The 21,562-nt window shown below is 55.1% G+C and overlaps 2 protein-coding genes across 6 annotated transcripts; one reads left to right on the plus strand and one right to left on the minus strand.

Annotated features, from left to right (window-relative positions):
* The first annotated feature begins 218 nt into the window (after positions 1-218).
* GIT1 (GIT ArfGAP 1) lies at positions 219-15,967 on the plus strand. 2 transcript variants are annotated; one of them, XM_079130837.1, is made up of 21 exons: positions 219-409; positions 6,228-6,361; positions 7,069-7,181; positions 7,303-7,408; positions 7,959-8,176; positions 8,259-8,353; positions 8,690-8,732; positions 10,649-10,675; positions 10,851-10,899; positions 11,277-11,349; positions 11,898-11,995; positions 12,356-12,467; positions 12,600-12,733; positions 12,869-13,021; positions 13,148-13,378; positions 13,465-13,518; positions 13,682-13,768; positions 13,865-13,938; positions 14,073-14,255; positions 14,385-14,448; positions 14,591-15,967. In XM_079130837.1, exons 1-21 carry the CDS (start codon positions 358-360, stop codon positions 14,801-14,803), a joined length of 2,313 nt encoding a protein of 770 aa, XP_078986963.1. In that variant the 5' UTR covers positions 219-357; the 3' UTR covers positions 14,804-15,967. The 2 variants fall into 2 exon arrangements, with proteins under 2 accessions (XP_078986963.1, XP_078986964.1); XM_079130838.1 differs by lacking the exon at positions 10,649-10,675.
* Positions 15,968-16,432: 465 nt separating this feature from the next.
* TP53I13 (tumor protein p53 inducible protein 13) lies at positions 16,433-21,160 on the minus strand. 4 transcript variants are annotated; one of them, XM_079130918.1, is made up of 7 exons: positions 21,030-21,160; positions 20,296-20,828; positions 19,718-19,786; positions 19,461-19,502; positions 17,512-17,709; positions 16,873-17,428; positions 16,434-16,790 (listed from the first exon to the last, which is right to left on the minus strand). In XM_079130918.1, the coding sequence occupies exons 5-7, from the start codon at positions 17,683-17,685 to the stop codon at positions 16,678-16,680; spliced, it is 843 nt and encodes a 280-aa protein (XP_078987044.1). In that variant the 5' UTR covers positions 17,686-17,709; positions 19,461-19,502; positions 19,718-19,786; positions 20,296-20,828; positions 21,030-21,160; the 3' UTR covers positions 16,434-16,677. The 4 variants fall into 4 exon arrangements, with proteins under 4 accessions (XP_078987043.1, XP_078987044.1, XP_078987045.1 ...); XM_079130919.1 differs by lacking the exon at positions 21,030-21,160 and having other exon boundaries at positions 20,296-20,365; positions 20,707-20,834; XM_079130916.1 differs by lacking the exons at positions 20,296-20,828; positions 21,030-21,160 and adding exons at positions 17,854-17,982; positions 19,978-20,136 and having other exon boundaries at positions 16,435-16,790.
* Between the last annotated feature and the right edge of the window lie 402 nt (positions 21,161-21,562).

Genomic DNA, 21,562 nt, shown 5'->3' on the forward strand with positions numbered 1-21,562 from the left:
CGGGAGGCGCGGCCGGCAGCGCCGGGCGGCGGGGCGGGGGTGTGGGCCGCCCCTCCCCCGGTGGGCAGGGCCTGCGCCGCTTCCTGCAGGAGCGGCCGGGAGCCGCGCAGGGGGCGGGGAGAGCGAGCGGCGAGCAGCGGCGGGGTGGCGCGGGGCGGAGGGCGCCGAGGGCGAGCGGGCAGGCGGGCACGGCGGGTTCCGGGCCAGCCCCAGGAGCGGACGGTTGGCCGGGCGCGCGGAGCCTACCCTGGGCCTTGCGGGAGCGGGGCCGGGCAGCAGGGCCGCCGCCGCCGCCCGGGCCCGCTGCCCGCGCCCCCCACGCTGGCCCAGAGGGCTGCGGCCGCGTCGCCGCTGAGGATGTCCCGGAAGGGGCCGCGAGCGGAGGTGTGTGCGGACTGCAGCGCTCCGGGTAAGCGGGCCGGATCGGGGGCGGGACCGCGCACCCAGGCCGCCGCCGGGAGGGCGCCGGGGCCTGGAGGGTGCGCTGTGCCGGGCCGGAGGGCGGGGCGGGGGGCTGCGGCCTCTGGCCTCGGCCCCAACCGTGGCCATTGCGGAGCCGCGTCCTTGGCGGAGGGTCGGCCTGGGGGGCTCTTATTCGGTCGAGTCCGTGGACGAGCGAGGTAGGACATACTCGGCGCCGCCTCCCACCACCCCTCAGTTTGAGGGAGGCGGGCAGCTAGCTGCCTCTCCACCTCCATCTCTGTCTCCAAACGGAAGCGCCAGCCTTGGGCGGCAGGAGGGCTCCGGCAGAGGCAGGCAGGGTTTAGGAGGTGGGCGTCAGTCCGTTTTTTGTGTCCTCAGGGCCACCCCCGCGTCTTGCACCTGCTGCTCGCATGGTCCGCATGCCTGCTGGGGTGGCAGAGGGCAAGGGGCAGATGAGCCAAGGGGCTTAAATACAGTTTCTTCAGGAGCAACTGAGGGGTTGGCTGGCTACTCCTAGGACTCCCTGCCTCTGGTTTCCAAGGCTGGGGCTCCTTGTAGGGCCTGGTATTCAGGAACAGTCCAAGCCAGGGCATCTTCTCCCGGAAGCATCCCTTGGCCTGCTGGTAACTGTGAACAGCTGGATTTGGCTTTTTCTGTTCCTCGTGAGGCCTGCTTGGAAAAGTGGTCTAGGCATTGCCTCAGCCTGGACCGGGGCCTCCTCTGGTTTCCTAGCCCAGTTTGGCCAGAATTGGGTAGAGGGTAGTGGCAAGGGGTGCCCAGTCTCTCCTCATCCAGCTGGTTTCCTGACTGGCCTCCTGACTGTACTTTTGCAGTGCTTTCCTTCTCCTGTCCAGCAGAGTTAGATCTGACTGGCTTAAAACCTCCCTGACTTGCTGAGGAAGCGAGGGGCAGTGACCCAAGAGTCACCCTTATGGTATGGGAAGACACAAGCAGTGATGGGACCCAGCAGCGGGTCTGGGGAAAGAAGCTCTGAACCTTGACCAACCTTTCTCTCGAAAAGGAATTATCTTCCTGGGCAGGCTCAGAGGGTCTGAACTCCAGGGAGACTGTGAGAGTATGGGGCACTATTGCGTAGGCCCTTAACTTCATACCATTCACTCCTTGGAAAGCACCAGATCCCAACAAGTTGAGCCCTACAGATGGCTTGGTAGTTCTTGTGCTCTAAGCTAGAGCATTTGGGAACTATGGATACCTTACAGAGACATGGGCACAAGATATCTCATCGTGGCTGGTTATGATCCTGAGACCTCTTGTGTTTTGGATAGCCCTGGTGGAACTATCCTGGGATGGGTGTTCTTACCTTTAATTAGCTAGAAACTGTGATTCCCTTTCCCCAACCATAGTCAGGTCTGGGAATGGAAAGGCTAAGAGGAGACCTTGCCTTCTCTCTGTCCCAGGCTATCATGCACCTCTCTTGTGAGAGGGGGAGGCTTAGCAGGCAAGCACCTCATCAGAGGAGCCTGAGTTTTGGTGTTGCCTTTGTCTCCAGTTTACTCTGTGATTCATTGACTTTCTTCACTCCAGGCCTCAGTTTCCTTAACTGTGAGGCACAGAAATTGGAGTAAAAATGGATTCCAAGCCTCCCTTCATCCCATACTCTGAATCTGTGCTCCTGATTCTGGGGCAGAGACTCTAGAGCAACATCAGCAAGACAGTTGTCCTATCTGCATTCCCTGTGAATGTGTTACTGGAGCGTCTGGATGTCCAATGAGCTTGGGGAGAGGAATAGTGTGCATCAGATATGTTCATCAGATGTGTTTGACAGCTCTGCTCTCATCTGACAGAGGCATTTGTGCACAGGGTACGTCCTTTCCCCCTGATTCAGGATTCCCTTCACCTCATCAAGGAGATGATGAGGTGAGCAGGATATTGACAAAATCTTACTCATCATTCCATCCCAGCATATAGCATGGTGTCTGCCACATGGCAGGCACTCCCCAAGTGCCAATGTTTCGGTGCTTGTCAGGACTACCCTATATGCCCTGCCCTACCACGCTGGCCCTGGCAGCAGTGGCATTCTCAATCAGGGCCTGTAGTATCTTAGGCAAAAGAGACATGAGGATACCCAGCAGTTCGGAGTCCAAACCTAGTGCCAACCCCCTTGGTGTGTGACTCCAACTCAGAGTCACAGGCTTCTCTCACACTGATTTCTACTCTGCAGTCCCAGCCCCAGTGGTGGCAGCATGGCCTCTTAGTAATTGGTTAATTTGGGGGAGTGGGGGTGATGGACATGAGTGGTAATGCAGCCTATGCCCAAAGGACCCTATGCACCCAGGGATTAATGTATGTTGCAAGGCAGCTGGACGTGGCATGGCTGCTGTGGCAGTTTGTGCTACCTAATCGGGTGATATCTGCATCCCTGCCTGCTTGGGAGTTCAGGAGAGGAGCAGGCATTGGAGCACCCTGAAGAATGTTGGTTCCCCATTCCTTTGTCTTCACTCACCTTGACAACATGGCCTCTGTCCGAAGCTACCTGACCTGGCCATCAAGAACCTACTTACCCCATGGGCCTTCACTTTGGCACTTTTCACCTTTCCACTTTGGCAACCCTGGGCACAGGAGTGAAGATCTCAAGATGCCCCTCTAGTAGGTGAGCAGGGCAGGCCACTGACTGGAGACATGTTGCAAGTTAACCTGCAGGCTCATTTCTCTTGATGTAGCTTTGGGGCTGGGTAAGTGTTGGGCTTTTCTTCCATTTATTTATTTATTTATTTATTTATTTTGCGGTGCTGGGGATTAAACACAGGGCCTTGTGCTTGCAAGGCAAGCACTCTACCAACTGAGCTATATCCCCAGCCCTCTTCCTCTTATTGAGGTGTAACTCACATACAACCATATACCTGCACCTTAGTGTTCCTCTTATGGATTTTCACATCTGTGCAAATCTATGAAATCACCACTGTGCTCAAGATGTACAACATTTCCATTCTCTGAGGGGCTTCCTTGTGCCCCTCCCCAGTCTATATATCCCCAGAAGCAACCACCACTCTCACCTCTGACTCCATGAATTACTCTTGTCTGCTTTCTCTTTGGTCTACTTGAGGATCTGGTCTTTAGCTCAGAAGAGGGAGTCCTGAGGCTGGTCTTTCTATTTAGACCTACTGGCCCTAGAGGCCACTGATGGCTTTAGGTAGTGGCATGAATTCACCTTAGTAGAAGTCTCCTTCTGGGGTGACACTAATTAAATCCTCAAGATCCCTTCTGCTGCCTGTTCACACCTACCAGACCCACACCCTGACTCTGGAACCAGCAGGAAACCACTACCTCCCCCTTAACCTTTATATTCCCTGTTCCTTCTCCCCCAAGTTTGGTCCAGAGAGCTTCTTAGGAGCAAGAATTCCTTAAACTACAATAGCTGTTTGACTTTCAGAAACTTACTGGACACTGGCACATGCTTGTAATCCCAGTGGCTTAGAAGACTGAGACAGGAGGATCATATGTCCAAAGCCAACCTCAGCAACTTACTGAGGCTCTAAGCAACTTAGTGAGACCCTACCTCAAAAGGGCCGGTTGCGGAGGGAGCGCAGTCTGGGGATGTGGTTCAGTGGTTAAGTGCCCCTGGGTTCAATCCCTGGTATAAACATTTAAAAAGAAAGAAAGAAAGAAAGTGAGTGAGAAACTCTACCTGGCCCTTCTGCTTAGGAGCCAGCCCAGTTGGGTTTAGGTGGGGTTAAGTAGACCCAAGGCCAGCTGGGCAGAGGGTGTAGGTAGAATGATTAGGGTAGGCTCCCCTTCTGTGTCGACCAGAACTCAGAATTGAGCTGGCACCAGTGTGGCCCAGACCAGTGTCTCCTGCCCACCCCTCCTGTTTCAAGTTATCACAGAGGAGAGAGAAGAGCACTCTCAAGCTAGGGTCTCTGTAATGCCAAAAAAAGCCTTGAAGCCATTCTTCTGGTCCTGGTCTCTTAGAGACTGTGATATCGAGAACATTATTGTCTGGTCTGCTCACAATTTGGGGCTCTGGGTCCACTGGTCCTTTCCAGTCTTAGCTTGTCTGGTAGGACAACAGGCCTGGGGTGGAGGCCTTGGGGCAGCCCATTTATGATCCTGGCCTGGGCGGCTCCCCACTTACAGGAAACCCCACCATTTCAACCAGAGGAATTTAGGCTGCATCATTTCCCGCTTCCTGCCTGGGCTGCCTGAGGTGACTGGTGGGCAGACCCCCTGACCCAGTGGTGTTTGGTAGTCAGGGGAGGGAGCTTTCCATGCTTTGGATGCCTTACTGTTTTGGTAAAGCCAATACAAAAGTGTGCCCTAGAGCTCCCCCTTTTGTCATAGATGGCTGGTCCCTTCCTCATGAACCCAGAATCAGCCTCCTAGGAAGGTATATGACAGTTACCTTGTACATTTTTCATTGCCCTGTTCTGTGGGGTCCCTAAAGAACCCTAGACCCAAAGACTGAGCTGTCTTCCACTTCATGTTCCCATTCTTTATTGGGGGACACTGACCATGGACAGAATTCAGACGCTTGACTCAGAGTCTGCTCACAATTCTAGGAATTTAGATGGGAGTCCTTGTGGGGAAGGGCCTTAGAATCTCCTGGTTGGGGGAGAGTCTTATCACCTCAAGCTTGGTTCTCTCTTTGTGGGGCCACTGCCGGGCACCCTGAGCACTACAGGGCAAGGCCAAGAGTCAACTCCCTCATCCCATCACAGCTGCCACCACCCCAGGAAAGGACTTCCTGAACTGGGGCGGGGGCCTGGGCAAAGCTGAGTATCTGAGAAAGAAGCTCCCTGCCCCCTCTCGGGCTGCACACAATGGTGGCTTTCTCCCCCATGACCTTTCTTACAGCCCTAGTTGTATGAAGCTATCTCCTCCTCCTCTCGCGAGGGGCCTGGGATGGGTGACATCTCCCTTGACCTTCAGAAGGACCCCAGGAGCTCCCACCCTGTCCTATCCCTTCTTATTTTCAAACTGTACTTCTCCCCAAGGGGTGGAGAGTGACTCCCAGACTTGTGCCCATCCAGGGCTGCAGGGGCAGAGGGGCATCAGCAATTATGTAGACCTGACCTGGTTTTTGGAGTCAAAATATTTGGGTCCATATCTCATCAATTTTACTCATTAGCTGTGTGACCTTGAGCAAGACCTCTGACCTCCCTGAGCCACAATATCCTCATCTGTAAAGCAGGATAGCATTTCTTCCCATGACTGGCAGTTGTAAGAGGCCTCTTATGCAAAGTACCTTACTGGTTCCTTTGCTCTATTCATCCCCCTTAGAAGGGACTCCAGCCCACAATAGTGGTGGCAGGGAGGCTCAGGTCTTAAAGGGCCTCTCTCCTGCAAGGGCAGGAGCAGGAGCCTATGTGGCAGTGTGATCTGTCAAGCAGGTTAACATGTAGGAGAAATACGGTGGCACTGCTCCAGAACAGGAGGGGTGCTCTGGACTCTCTGGCATGTGATGTCAAGACCATATCCCACAGGGGATTCTTGCCTTCCTGGGAGGAGACTGGGGCAGAAACCTTGCTCCCTGGGGAAAGGCTGTGAGATCTGTGGTGGTGGTTGCAGGACAGGAAGCTGTACCTACTGAATGGGCCCTGGGGACCACAGGTCCCCAGAGGAGTAGGTATAAGAAAGGACTTGGCTCTGTTGGTCCCCAGCTATAAGCATGAGTGGGGGCATTCTCGTTGGTAACTTCGGTGTACTGTCTGTCCCCGCTCCTAGGCTACTAGGGACTGAGTGACCATATATACACAAAGCACCAAGCATAGTATGGGCCCAGTGCAGGTGCTCAGGAGATCTGGCCTATTGTCCAGCTCCAGCTGACCCTTGCCTCCCTTTCCCAGACCCCGGCTGGGCATCCATCAGCAGGGGTGTGCTGGTGTGTGACGAGTGCTGCAGTGTGCACCGGAGCCTGGGACGCCACATCTCCATCGTCAAGCACCTTCGTCACAGCGCCTGGCCTCCCACACTGCTGCAGGTACAGGGCTGGGCTGGGTGGTTCTTCCCACAGTGTGCTGAGCCTGGACATATTTCCCTCACACCCACATACATACCTGTCTGGTATCTGCAGCTTTCAGGGGCATCACCCATCTGGCAGAGCCTGATCCCTAATCCTTATTTTTCTTTTTTGGAACCAGGGATTGAACCCAGGATCTCTTAACTACTAAACTGTATCCCCAGGGTTGTTGGGGTTTTTTTTGTTTTGTTTTGTTTTTTGTTTTTTTTTTTAATGTTTTATTTTGAAACAGGGTCTCACTAAGTCCTTAGGGCCTTGCTAAGTTGCTGAGATTGGTCTTAAACTTGGAATCCTCCTGCCTCAGCCTTCTGAGCCATTGGGATTACAGATGTGTGCTACAGCACCTGACTGATCCTAACCCTTTCTACCCATCTGCTCACCCCATGTAGAAAGGAATCTCTCAGACCAGATTTGCCACTTACTAGATTGGACAGGTAGCATTGAGAAAATTGCTTAACCTTTCTGAACCTTGGCATACTTACCATGCATCCTAAAGTGTTAAACAGGACCCACATCTTTGGGTGGCCTGACTGGATGGAGGCATGCAGTGCCAGGCACATAGTAGGCCCCTCAGTACTGTTTCCAGCCATGGCAGGCACTCAAGGCGTGTTTCCCCCAGTGCCCGGCACGCAGTGGGCACTCTTTCACTTGGCATCTCTTCCCTGCAGATGGTACACACACTCGCCAGCAACGGGGCCAACTCCATCTGGGAGCACTCCCTGCTGGACCCCGCACAAGTACAGAGTGGCCGGCGCAAAGCCAACCCCCAAGACAAAGTCCAGTGAGTGGGGCTGCAAGGGTGGTGGGCAGTGCTGTGTGCTCTGGTACAGGGGCCTGGGAGGTGGCCAGATGACCAGCCTCTCTGGCCCTGCTCCCCATTGCCTCCTGTGTGCTCCATGCAGCCCCATCAAGTCAGAGTTCATCAGGGCCAAGTACCAGATGCTGGCGTTTGTGCACAAGCTTCCCTGCCGGGATGATGATGGGGTCACCGCCAAAGACCTCAGCAAGGTTCGAGGGGCCCCACAACGGATGGATAGATCTCTTCTCTTTTTCCCAGACCCAAGACACCCTGAGGCCTCTCCTTCATTACTACTGAACTTTAGGCCCCCAAGGCAGCCAGGTAGGGGAGAACAGGGCACAGTGATGGGGTAAGACTGCCCTGTCAAGCTGGCAGTGGCAATGCCTCTTCTGATTCTAAGTGAACACGTAAAGCTAGACTCCACCCAGCTGTTCCTTGAAAGCTGGGAAAACTTAGGAAAATTGCTTCGGCAATCAGCCTCAGTTTCCTCATCTGTAAGATGTTAATAACAGCATCTCCCTCATAGGTAATGTCTGTTCCAAGCAGAGCACACAGCATGTGGTATGTGATGATTGTCAATAACTATTAGTTGGCATTAACTCTGAATGGGGAAACCCTCTGTCCTCCTTGACATGACCCAATTTTGGCTGGGCCCCTTGGAGCTGGTAGGAGTCCCAGGAGCAGCCTGGGCCAGGTGTAACTTGGGTGTTGGCAGTGTTCCCTTGCACATATATTTATTGCACACTCTGCCCCTTACAGCAACTGCACTCAAGTGTGCGGACAGGCAACTTGGAAACATGTCTACGCCTGCTGTCCCTGGGTGCCCAGGCCAACTTCTTCCACCCAGAGAAGGGCACCACACCTCTGCACGTGGCTGCCAAGGCAGGGCAAACACTGCAGGCCGAGTTGTTGGTGGTGTATGGGGCTGATCCTGGCTCTCCTGATGTCAATGGTCGCACCCCCATCGACTATGCCAGGTGAGGGTCAGCTGAAGGGTGAGGTATGTGTGGTGGACAGTGGGCTGCTGCTGCAGGGCTGAGCCATGCCCCCTCCCTACAGGCAGGCGGGACACCATGAACTGGCGGAAAGGCTAGTCGAGTGCCAGTATGAGCTCACTGACAGGTTGGCCTTCTACCTCTGTGGACGCAAGCCGGGTGAGCAGAGCACAGAGTGGGCATGACTGGGCTAGGCAGGTGGGACCCAGACACACCCCAGCAGCAGGTGCCATAGTGACAAAGCCAGCTGGGGAACAGTGTTGCTAGGCAACTAGCTCCTGTGAAATTGCTGCAGGCTCTGGGCTGCAGCATGTTGGGGCCAGGGAGTGGGGGTGGGCCTAACTCTATCCAGTTCCAGTTCTCTTGCAGTGGGTTGCCCTCCTCCCTTTCCCTTGACACTTTCTGGGTGCTAAGCCCTGCTCTCAGCAGTGAGGTGGGCTCTGAGCTGTCTAGGCCACCCAACATCAGTGACTTGGCATTTTTATTTTTGTTCAGATCACAAGAATGGGCATTACATCATCCCACAGATGGCTGACAGGTGAGTGCCCACCTGATGCCCCTTCTTAGAGACTTTGGATGCCATGTGGGTGCCTGACCCCAGAGCCCCACCTTAGTCCCTCCCTAGGCCTCAGCCTGGGACCCCATCCTTCATCCTCCGGGGCTAGAGGCACAGGTACACACAGTCCAGCCCTCACTCCACAAGGTAGAAAAATGTCAGCTCAGTATGTGCAACACAGCTAAGCTCTATTATTGTCAAGTACATGGAGGGCTTGGGTACAAAGAAAGGCCCCAGGCTGGGAGGGTAGACCACTAGGTTCTGACCTGCCTTATAGCCATTAGGAAAAGCCTCCACTCTGTGGGAAGAAGTTAGGGTCCCAGAAGCTGGCTAACTTTGAGACTGTTGGCCTCTGTGTCCTCTCAAATTGGGCAGGGTCCTGGGCAGGGTGTGAATGGGGCATTTCTGCCTCTGATCTTAGAGGCCTCAAGAGCCTGGACAGAGCGGGACACCCCCAGCCACTCAAACAGCTCAGAAGATAGATGCTAGCGCCACCTGGTGGCCCTCAGATAACCATATCTTCATGTCTGGATCTGGGGAGAGGAGGATCTTCCCTCCCAAGGGACTGGTAGACAGATGGGATGGTCAGGCTTGGACAGGTCAGATCCCTAAATCCAGACTACCTCTGTTTTAAGACCCCAAGACTCTGCTCTACTTCTCTGATTCTGCCTGATGTGTGTGCATGCATGTTTGTGCAATAAACATACCCACATATGGATGTGCACTCAATGAATTGTAAACTGAGCATGTCAGAGCCCACTGCTGTCTGGAGACACAGAGGTAACTCAGACATGATCCTTACCCTTGAGGAGCTGAGACTAGACAGAGAAGCAGCCTGACCAGGCCTTAATTCACTGAGAGGAGTACAGCAAGAGCAGCATGACAGAGGCATAGAGGTGTCAGGAATTGTAGGCAGCTTGTGTGGCCACAACATACTGTGAGAGACAGGGAACAAGACTGGAGATAGGCGTGAGAATGACCAGCCCTGTGAGCTTTAGCTGCCATTCTCAGGGCAGAGTTCCAAGCATGGATGTGTGGAGTCAGCTCTGCCATTTATTGATTCTGTGACTTGTGGCAGGCTACTTCTCTGAGCCTTGGTTATCTCACCTGGAGATGGGAATGACCAATTCAGGACTATTGAAAGGATTAACTTAGATAATGTATGCAAATTATTTAGCAAATATTTTAAAGTGAACTTTTTGATAAACTGTGGTTGAAATATGCTGTGTTATTACTGAAATGCTTTAAGGCAAAGGTGAGTCGTACAACCAGATGTATCAGAAAGATCACCCTGATGGAATGCAGTGGTGCATATATGTAATCCAAGCTACTCAGGAGGCTGAAACTGAAGGATGGCAAGTCGAGGCCAGCCTCAGCATCTTAGCCAAGACCCTGTCCCAAAATAAAATATAAAAAGAGGGCAACTCTTATCAGGTCCCCTACTCTTTAGAGAAAATTAAAAATAAAATAATAAAAAGGGCTGGGAGTATGCTCAGTGGTAAAGTGCCCCTGGGTTCAATCCCTAGAACCACAAAGAAAAAAAAAAAAAAATCACCCTGGCTGCTGGGTGGGAAAAGTATTTTGGGGGCAAGACTCGAAGCAGGAGATGGGTTAAGAGAGTGTTGCAAAGGCAAGAGGAAATTATGGCAGAACTGGGAAACTTAGCTAGGAGTTTAGGGCGAGGAAGGCTTTAGGTAACTCCCAGATAGCTGACAGTGGATGAATGGGTCATAGAGGAAGAGCAGGTCAGAGGGGAGGTGAATTCCCTTTTGTATACTCTGGGTCTGGTGTGTGTGGAGACCAGTTTGAGCTTGACATGAGAAGGCGTGTGCTGCCCGCTCCTGGGTAATTGCTGCCTCTGTCCTGTTCTCCCCTTTGCTGCCTTCCTCTGGACTTAGATCTCGGCAAAAGTGCATGTCTCAGAGGTATACCGCGCCTGCCGGGCAGCAGGCTTTGGAGGTTGGGTAGGGCGGGGAGGTGCTTGGTGTGTGACATCAGGGTCTTATCTCCCTGGGAACCCTGCATGTTTGGGAGGTCACTGGCAGGGGCCTGGCCACTGCTCATGTCTGGTCTCTCCCCTTCTCCCTTCTTCATCTGTAGCCTGGATCTGTCAGAATTGGCCAAAGCTGCCAAAAAGAAGCTGCAAGCGGTGAGTCTGCCCACACAGGCCTGTGACACTTAGAGTTGCCCCCCTGACCACTGCACCCCATGCTATTGTTCCTCCTTCCTCCTGTCCTGCCCCCTCACTAACCTCACTGGTATCTCCTTGCTCTTGTCTTTGACCCTGGCTCTGTCCTCCAAAGTATTAGGACTCCCAGAGCCCTAACTGGTCTGACCTCTTATCCTCTTCTTCTTTGGAGCTTAGCACATAGACCCCCTACCCATTTTCCAGTTCTGAGACAGTTGGGACTGGGCAGCACAGAGGACATGATCCATTCCCCACATCTCACAACATCCTGATGAGCTGGCCTTGTTGGCACTGGGGGCTGGTTGATCTGACAAGCCTGGATCCTTCTCTGCCTCCAGCTCAGTAACCGGCTCTTTGAGGAACTTGCCATGGATGTGTATGACGAAGTGGACAGAAGAGAAAATGATGCTGGTGAGTGATGGGTGGGCACCAGAGGTCTTGGGTAGAGGAATCTACACAAAGGGGTGGGGCTTGATATGGGGTCTCTCTGGTCCTTTAGTGGGACTAAGAAGGGGCGGCTGGGGTTTGAGCTACTAGGGGCCTGGCAGTGAGCCTCTGCCAGTGGTGAGCCCGCCTGGCAGCTTCCCCCACTGGGCAGGGTGTGCCGAGCTGGAGGCAGCCAGCCTGTTCCACCCCCAACCCTGGAATGGAGCTCATCTATATTCTGGCTGCCTCCCACTTTGGCTAGCTCCCCAGTCTGCTCCACACCCCTGCATCACTCCTTCCTGGCCACAGCCAGATTCCAGCCCAAATTCTGAATTTGGCCTGATATGACAGGCCTTGTTCTGCTCCTCAGTCACTAGTAGGCCTCAACCAGCCTGGGTTTGTGAGCCTGGAGACCACTTCTGTGTTGCACACCCACTTGGGTATAGACAGGAGCTGGGAAGGCTGGGCTCAGTGCTTCCTCCACCCTGGGGGCCTGGCCCCGTGGATGATTTGCTCCCTTGCCTCCCTCACAGTGTGGCTGGCTACCCAAAACCACAGCACCTTGGTGACAGAGCGCAGTGCTGTGCCCTTCCTGCCAGTTAACCCTGAATACTCAGCCACACGGAATCAGGTGAGAGACTGGGGAGGGAGCTGAGGAGGTGTCTTCCCTTTCTGGGTGTCCTGTCTTCTCAGCCACTGTGGGCTGGGGTGTCCCCAGGGCCTGTTGACACTGGGATCTTAGAGCAGGAAAGAGGCCCTTCTTTTCAGCACTTGGAGTTCCATTCTCTTCCCAAGGGCTCCTCCCTGGGCACCCTGGAACTATACTGGCCCAGCTCTGGTGCAGCTGCCAGGTGAAGTTGGGCTGGTATTTTCTAGGTATGGTTAGATCAGATGACAAGGTCCTGCTTTGCTGCTTTGTCCCCATCCCTGTGGATCATCCCTATGGGCATCCCCTCATTCTTAGGCTGACCTGGCCCTTTCTGCCTTGCAGGGGCGACAGAAGCTGGCCCGCTTTAATGCCCGAGAGTTTGCCACCTTGATCATCGACATTCTCAGTGAGGCCAAGCGGAGGCAGCAGGGCAAGAGCCTGAGCAGCCCCACAGGTGGATGGGCATGAGTAGGCATGTGGGCAGCAGACACTGTCCCAGGATATTTTCAGTGGCTCCCTTCGCATGGGGGCATGATAAATGGGTTGTATGACTGAGCGAGCAGAATGACAGGTCTTATGTCCTCAGATAACCTGGAGCTGTCTGCACGGAACCAGAGTGACCTTGACGACCAGCACGACTATGACAGTGTGGCCTCTGATGAGGACACAGACCAGGAGCCCCTGCGCAGCGCTGGTGCCACTCGGAATAACCGTGCCCGGGTCTGAGCACTATCCCCACCTCTGTGTCCCTATCAAGACCCAGCTGTCTTGTAGCCCAGGTCCTTGGGAACAACTGGGCTAGTCACAGCATAGAGGGCCCTTGTCTCTATGGCTGACTGGCTTCTGTATCTACAGAGCATGGACTCCTCAGACCTGTCTGATGGGGCAGTGACGCTACAGGAGTACCTGGAGCTGAAGAAGGCCCTGGCTACCTCTGAGGCAAAAGTACAGCAGCTCATGAAGGTTAACAGCAGCTTGAGTGATGAGCTTAGGAGGCTGCAAAGAGAGGTGAGAGCTGCAGCTTCCCCGGGAGTAGAGGGAAGGCTTCTAGGCCTCCTGGAGGGGGGAGTTGCCCTCTCCCAAAGGTGGAGGTGCCTGCCTGTACCCAGAGCTGGACACCATGTGCACTCACAGATCCACAAGCTACAGGCAGAGAACCTGCAGCTCCGGCAGCCACCGGGGCCCGTGCCCACACCCCCTCTCCCCAGCGAACGGGCAGAACACACACCCATGGGGCCTGGTGGGAGCACCCACCGCAGGGACCGCCAGGCCTTCTCCATGTATGAGCCAGGCTCCGCCCTAAAGCCCTTTGGGGGCACACCTGGGGACGAGCTCACCACACGGCTACAGCCTTTCCATAGCACTGTGAGTTGCCCGTGGGTCTCAGGTGGGTAACGGGGTTGGGGGCCACCACAGAGCCCATCATGACTCCCACTGTGCTGCCACCCCAGGAGCTGGAGGATGATGCCATCTATTCAGTGCACGTCCCTGCTGGCCTTTACAGGGTAAGCAGGGCCTGGGAAGGGGGGTCCATTGCAGCCAGAAGGTTTTGAGCCCCGGTGGGTGTCAGGCTGTGCTAGATGCTGGGACATACATGGTCTCAGCCTTCATAGGGGGTAAGCTGGGGCTAAGAGGAGATACTGACTCATGCCCTGCCCTGGATTTCAGATCCGGAAGGGGGTATCTGCCTCTGCAGTGCCCTTTACGCCCTCCTCCCCGCTGCTGTCATGCTCCCAGGAAGGAAGCCGCCATGCGGTAATATTGCTGCCCTAGTGGGGACCATGTGGGAGACATGGGCTTTGTGAGCCCAGGGACACCTACTTACCTGCCACCCTTCCCCACACCCTCTAGAGCAAGCTTTCCCGCCATGGCAGCGGTGCAGACAGCGACTATGAGAACACGCAGAGTGGGGACCCAATGCTTGGGTGAGGCACCCTCAGGTCTCTTCCCAGCCCTACCAGCACCCAGAGGGGAGAAGGTGGAGAGGGCATAAATATCTATGGGCACAGGCAAGCTGCATGTGCTGGAACAGCCTTCTCTTTTCCAAACCTGGGCTCAGGCTGGAAGGGAAGCGCTTCCTAGAGCTGGGCAAGGAGGACGATCTTCACCCTGAGCTGGAAAGCCTGGACGGAGACCTCGACCCTGGGCTTCCCAGCACTGAGGATGTTATCCTAAAAACAGAGCAGGTCACCAAGAATATTCAGGAGCTGTTGAGAGCTGCCCAGGAGTTCAAGCATGATAGGTATGGAGGTGGGCTCAGGGTCCTATTGGCTTCCAGTGCCATAGAGGCAGGGGAGGGGCTGGTTCTGTCCCTAGGACCCTTATTTGAGCATTCCCTTACCCATCCCCTCTTCTCCCCTTCCTCCTACAGTTTTGTGCCCTGCTCAGAAAAGATCCATTTGGCTGTGACCGAGATGGCCTCTCTCTTCCCAAAGGTACAGGGGCCAGACAAACTAGAGTGGGAGGGCCTTGGGATGGGAAAGGCTACCTGGGTGGAGACACACAAAGAGGCAGGGCCATAACTGAGAAGCACAGCTTAAAAGTCCAAGGCCTGACCTCCCTCATCCCTCCCTCCAGAGGCCAGCCCTGGAGCCCGTGCGCAGCTCCTTGCGGCTGCTCAATGCCAGCGCCTACCGGCTGCAGAGTGAGTGCCGAAAGACAGTGCCCCCAGAGCCCGGCGCCCCTGTGGACTTCCAACTGCTAACCCAGCAGGTCATCCAGTGCGCCTATGACATCGCCAAGGCCGCTAAGCAGCTGGTCACTATTACCACCCGAGAGAAGAAGCAATGACCACTCTCCCTGCCCTTGCCCACACCCTGGGACCTCACGGGAGCTGGGCCACTCTAGACACTAACCCACCCCAACAGAGCCACTGGCACAAGTGCCCTTAGTGCTGCCACTCTCCCCTGGCAGCCAGGTGCCCTGGTGCCCATCCCCTTGAGCCCCAAGAATGGGGAGGTGGGGTGGCAGAAGCTTCTGTTCCCCATATTCCACGCACCTCCCCCCTGTACATAGCATCCCTCCCTTTTGTGCAGGGGCCTATAAGGCATCACTCCCAGCCCATCACTCTGGGGCACCTTCACCCAAGGGTTGGATGGGGACACTCCAAATGGGGCAGCTCCCCCTACATGCACCCCACCCCCATGAGCCACTTCAGCCCTATTGGGGGCTGAGCGGGGGCATCCCCCTCCTTTGTACATAATCTCCAAGGATGTCCCTGCCCTGTAGCCACCAGCCCCCTTGCTGCTCTCCTTTAATGCCAAACAGCCCCTGCCTAGGGCACAGGCCCAACCTGTGTGCCGGGGTCCCCAGCAGCAAACACTGGAAAATCTTTTTTTCTCTCCTTTCCCCCCACCCCTTAATTTTAACTTTGTGGTAACTTGAGTGTCCCTGCGTGCCTGCGTGTGAGAGTGCGGGCGGCAGTGCCGTCCTGAATGCCTGGCCTGTCTGGAGCTTCGAGGGCAAGGGGAGCAGAACAGTGGGAACAACATTGGGGGTCAGCCTCTTCTGTGTCTGGGACCAGGGACTGCTGGGGTCATCAGCTACGGTCCTACCACTGCCTCCACTTGGACCCCTACTCCACAAACAAAAGGAAAACCACTTCCTCCATCTCTCCTTCCTTGTGGAGGAGAAAGTACTGGCAGGTGGAAGACTGAGCACCTGGGGCTGGCTCCCCGGGGTCCCTCACTCAGCTGGTGGCTGTGGAGCTGAGAGCCCCTCCCTGTAACCTCTGGGCCAGCACCCATCCTCACTTCTACACCCATGGTGGTCCTGCCATGTGGAGGCAGGGATCTGGCAGCAATCTGGGAAGGCTGGAGAGGCAGACAGCAGCACCCACCAGGTCTCTCTATCGCCTCCCCTGGGAGGCCAGGCCCTACCTGTGTGGTGGTGGATAGGCTGACTGTCAAGATGTGTGTCATGTACATTTGTATCAAAAATAAATAAGTGACCATGTACCAGTTTCTGATGCTTAGAAAATTGGGGATGGGGGTGAAGGCAGACCTGAAGTGAAGAGGGACAAACTTGGAAAAGCATGGAGCAAGTGAAGATTGCTAGTCCATATAGGGTTGGAAGGATCTTTTGAATGAGTAGCTTGGAAATAACAATGTGTAACTGACACTGACATCCCACTAAACCCTTAAAAGCCCATGCCTAAGACCAGATGGCCAGGAGCCAGCTACTTGGGGCCCAATCTTTGGGGACTAAACCCAGGGACACTTTGCCACTGAGCCATATACCCAAGCTTTTTTATATTTTGAGACAGTCTTGCTAAGTTGCAGAGGGCCTTACTAAGACCCTCTGCAACTCGTGATCCTCCCACCTCAGCCTCTAGGAGTCCCAGGGATTTACAAATATGCCCCCTGTGTGGAGCCCAACCCGATTTTAATAAACCCCCTTCTCAAACCCTGCTGAGCACAGGCCCAATTCCGGATTCTACTAAAATAATTTAATTAGAAACGGAATTTAGGGTAGAAACGGCTCTTCCCACGGCCACCCCGCTCCCCACAAACAACACCTCAAGGAAACGAAGTCTCTGCAATGCGTAGGCAGGGTCGCTCTGTCTGCCGCCAGGGGGCGGCCCTGCACGCGGCCCACGTGGCAGAGGTGGGAACCGCCCAGTGGGAGGAGGAGCCCACAGGCCATAGCAGCAGCAGTGGGACCCGTCAGTCAGAGCTGTCCCCATCTGGGCCGCTGTCCGGCGTGGGCGGTAGCAGGGGTCTCCGGCGGGAGCGCTTGAGTCGACGCGGGGGTATCAGCAGCCTCCGCTTCAGCACAGCTATGGGCAACGGAGCGCAGTCCAGGGCAGGGAAGCCTTTGGGGCTGAGGTCAGCTGGGAGGTGGGTGGGGAAATAACTTACCTGCCACTGTGTCCTGGCTGTCTGCTGTGGGGCCCCAGTAGATACTCTCGCCCCGGCGGAAGTTTCGGTGCAGCCGCGTGCAGAGAGTGGCTAGTGTGAGCAGCACTAGCAGGAAGGTCAGGGCCATGGCAGCCCAGGCAGCCTCCTCCGTGCGCGGGGTAGGGCCCCGGGCTACCCGAGGAGGTCCTGCTGCCCGAGGGGCAGGGGAAGCCTGATTCGGGCAGGCACAGCCTCCTGAATTGCCTTGCCCACTAGGTATCGGAGCCTCTGTCCTGGAGCTGGCATTGCTTCCAGATTGCTCAGGTAGCAAGGAGACAGAGGGCACAGAAAGGGCATTACTCCCCTCACCTGGGGTTCCTAAAATGGGCTGCTGGGCCTGTAAGCTCCATGTAGAAGCAAAAGGAATCCTCAGGCCAGAAGGAGTGGGCTGAAGACCAAGGACAGCGCGCATCCCCCTCCTCTTGGCATTACTCAGAGAGGTCTGTCTTAGCCCTCTAGTTGTCACCTCTGCACCAGGAGGTCGCCAGCTCCGCAGGGCAAAGGCCAAAGCTGGAACCTAAGGGGAGAAGAGATAGTAGTCACCCTGCCCTATTCAGATTGACCTTACCCCCAACCAGTCCTGGACCCAGCACCCCTCACCTGCACACACTCTCTTCCACATAGCCTTGCTGTGCTGGAGACTGGCACCAATGGAGAAGGCCCAGAAAGGTTGTCAGAGTGGAACCATACCTTCTTCCTCTGCTTCCTCCGTCGTCGCCTCTTTAGCCAGTGGGCAACCCAGGCTGGCTCTACCCATGCCATTTCCAGTGCCATCCCCCATACTGTCAGCACCAGGGGCTATGAAAGAGGTAACTGTTAGAGCTATGATGAAGGTGGGAAGCAAGAAAAAGGAGGCCATTGAATTTTCTTTCCCTGCACATGGGGCTGCACCTTCTGCCACCACCAGGCCACCATCTTTCATCAATTTCATCAACCACTTACCCTATCCCGAGTAAGGTTGGAGTCAGGAGCAAGTGAGGGCTTAGCCACACAAACGTGGGCAAGAAGGACAAGCTGGAGCTTCAGCCAGGGGTGGGCACAGGGATGGTAGAGAAAGGTGACATCCTCAGTCTGGAGGAAAGGCACAGAGACATCAAGCCAGTTCCAGGACCTTCCCAGAGAATCACAAGTTCTCCTCTCCTGGGGACCACTATAAAGGGACTCCCCAGTTAGTCGGAGGTCCTTCCACTTTCAGGGTCCAGGAAAGGGCAAAGAGCCCTGGGCCCTGGCATGCACTCCAGACTCCAGTGTTTTCTTCATCCCTCCTCTCCATCAAATACCACCACTCAAAACTGAGCCTCTGAGCTTCCAAGACAGCATGACTAGGTGACCCTGTTAGACTCAGACCATACTCTTTAGCTATATTTCTCTGTAGCTGTAATAACTCCACCAATTCCCAGTCTCAATTGTAAGCATCTCCCAAAGACCAAGCCTTCTATTTATTAATCCAATCTATACAGTCAGAATTTCCCAAGAGCATCCAAATACAAAGCATGCAGAGAGCAGGTGCACAATCTCGGGATGAAAATATTTCACCAATCATTATTCTTTGAAAGAGTTGAGCTAGTGCTCAGCACTGTGCTAGATGCTACAGAAGATGTCAAAACTGGATTCTGCCTGCAGGGAATTTATAAGAAACTCAGGGAAACAACTAATGCAAAGGAAAGAGCAAACTAACAAAACTCAAAGCAGTTCATTGTTAAATTTAAGAGACAGGTTATGAGCACATCAGGCAAGGTCTCAAGAAGAGAGACACCAGCACTGGCATGTGAAGATAGGTGGGGATGGAGAGGAGGGTAGGGAGCTGCACACTTTAGGTCAGGGAAGTTCAGGTGTGGAGAATAAACAGGAGCAAAGGTACCACCAATGGTGGTTATGAGCCTGGCATTCACTTGTGTGGTAAATTGACAAACATGACTGAAAGGAATCAAAGATAATGTGAGTCAGATGAAGCTAATTTGACTAAAGCCTGAGAAGACAAGCAGGGAAGCATGGGAAATAAGAAGCCATTGATAGGTTCAGAACAGTGAATGACTTAATGAAAGGGTGACAGTGGCAGCAAAGACAGAGACAGCCATGCAAGCTGAACTCACAGTTTGGAGCTAATAATCTTGAGGCACATGCCTAACATAATGCAGCTTTGGACATTTCAAAGTGCTATCACACACTATAGTGAGTGCTGTCATTCACTTCTTACAGGTGGGGACAGAATTAATACCCTCTCTCATAGAAAACTGGAGCTCAGAAAGTCAGGAGACCTCCCAGCCACACAGGGGAGTTGGGATGGATTTTCTCCTGCTACCCTCAGAGTTCCACTTGCCACACAGCCAGCTACTCAGCAGCATTCGTGACAGCATTGCAGAGGATTCCAGGCCTATGGTTCACTGTCTGCCATCTGTCCTGGGATGGGGAACTGGAAACCTTGCCTCTTTCTGCAGGAAGTGGTAAGGAATGGAGCTGATAAGTAGAAAAGGCTGGGAAATCTGCAGGAGTCTCAGCTGCCTCCAGGTGCAGAGACCAAGGATGGGCCGGCCCCTGCTTGTACTTACCTGTCCTGGTCTCACCTGTGTGTAGGTCACTCTTGGTAACACCTACACATGGGGAAAGAAGAGAGCTTAGAACAGTTGCAGGACTCCGTGTGCGGGATGGAGAGGGAACTGAAGTAAGCTCCAGGCCCGGGACTGGGGTGGAGAAATTGGTAACTGAAGACAGAAGTCCCCAAGAGGGTAACCATGAAGGGTTCGGAGAGGCCAGAGAAGGCTACCTCTTCACACCTCTTTCTCCCTCGGCCCTCCTGGGCTCCTACCTGTGGGGGCAGAGGCCACAAGCCCTCGGGACAATGGGCTCCCGACTCCTCCACCGGCTCAGCCACCACCTGTGGGTCCAAGGCGCAAAGCTGGGGCGTTGGCCTCAGCGAGGGCCCTGTTCTCTCCTTTCCCTGGCCCGGAGTTGGGGTGAAGGGGATTCCTAGTCCCCCCCTCCGCGCGCCACTCTTTCCAGGACAAACTTTAAGCAAAACGCTTTGAGAATCCGAACCGAAGCCTGCCCAGGAGCAGGTCGCCTTACCTCGCTGGAACCCAGGAACCCCGCCAGAGCTGCCAGGAGAAGTAACTGGGGCAAATGCTGAGGAGGCGCCATCCCAGCCCCGCCAGCCGCCGGGCCAAGCAAGGAAACGCGTCGCCCGCCCTGCCCCAGCGCCCAGGCGCCGCCCGCGCGCCCACGTAGATCCCGGGCTCGCGCGCAGTCCTGCCCCCTCCACCCCCGACCGCGCGCTCGTGCCTCGCCCCGCCCCCGCTCCGCCCCCAGCAACCAAGAGTGCGCGCACGCGTCCTAAACCCGAAGCCGGAAAAGTTGTGCATGAACGCAGCTGGAGAGCACCCCCACCTTGCCGGATGATTCGTCCTGACTCGTCTTTGCTGCCTACAGAGTGTAGCTGTAGCGCCTGGGTGGGATCCTAGAGCGGAGTAAAGGGCGGGAAGTGGGAAAACCCGCTTAAAACTCATCAATTGTGACCTGCAGCTAGAAGAGTCAGAATCACGAAGTCCGAACTACCGAAAAGAGAGGATCGCGGCTCTAGAACTTCGTCTTCAACCCATCCCACACTCGTCCTCGAAAATAAGGCCTGAATCCCAAGGAGCCGAGGAGGGTCTCAGCCCCTATTCTCCAGGAGCCCTGGAATGCCGGAGCTAGCCCGCGGGCTACTTTGTTCTCTACCTTCGCCGCGTCCCTCTCTGATCCTTCGCCCAACGGTGGTGTGGGACAGACTGGTCCCCAGGATGTGAAACAGCAACAGACCTCGTCCCCAGCAGGAAGAATTGGCCCCGTCTCCCTCCAGCAGCAAGTCGCCAGCTCTTCAGGATTTTGAGGAATGACAGGGACAAGGGTAGAGTGTGGGGCTTGAGGTGTCCAGCCCAAAACTTGGAAACAGAGCAAACAAAAAATGTGTTATTTCAGCCGTCCCACATATCCCTGACTAGCAAGGGATTTATTGCCCCGCTCCGGAGTAATTGCTGGGCTAATGCAGGAACTCCAGTCTATCCTTGTCATGCCCCTTCGCCGACCTCTTCCTCAACTTATTCCAGGAGGCTTGGGGCTGTTTCTTCTGGGAGAGCCCTTACACGGGAACGTTATTGAGGATTTCCTCTATGTGAGGTCAAGCTTTCGGGGAGTCTCACTCCCGGTGGGCCGCGGTAGTCAACGGGACAGCGCCCTGATGCCTGTAAGGGAAGGAGCAACCTCCCGCCGCAAACTCTTGGCCAGGACCCGACGGCCGTCCTGGCCCTGGCTCCCTCCAACCAAGTGCGGTATCCACCCCCGCCTCCCCGCGTTATTGCGCAGTTGCTGTGCCTGCGGGGCCGAGACACACACTGAGGTCAGAGAGCGCAGCCAAGCAAGGGGAGAGAGGGCGTTCGGTGGCTCTGGGCGCAGCGCAGCAGCCGTGTAGGAACTCTAGAGCCCGCGCCCGGAGCTGCGAGTTATTCACTTCTCTTTTTCTACTTCTCAACAACAGCCCACGAGGGCGCAGAGACCAATCTCCCGGTGCCAGCCACACACTTCATAGGGTGGAGGGACCGCGGCAGGAAGCTCAGATGCCCACCCCTGGCCCCCAAGCCTCAGTCTCCGAGTCTTCCCTAGTCTCTGCTGCTAACTC

The sequence above is a fragment of the Sciurus vulgaris genome, assembly GCF_902686455.1.
Source record: "Sciurus vulgaris genome assembly, chromosome: 3".
Taxonomy (NCBI): Eukaryota; Metazoa; Chordata; class Mammalia; order Rodentia; family Sciuridae; genus Sciurus; species Sciurus vulgaris.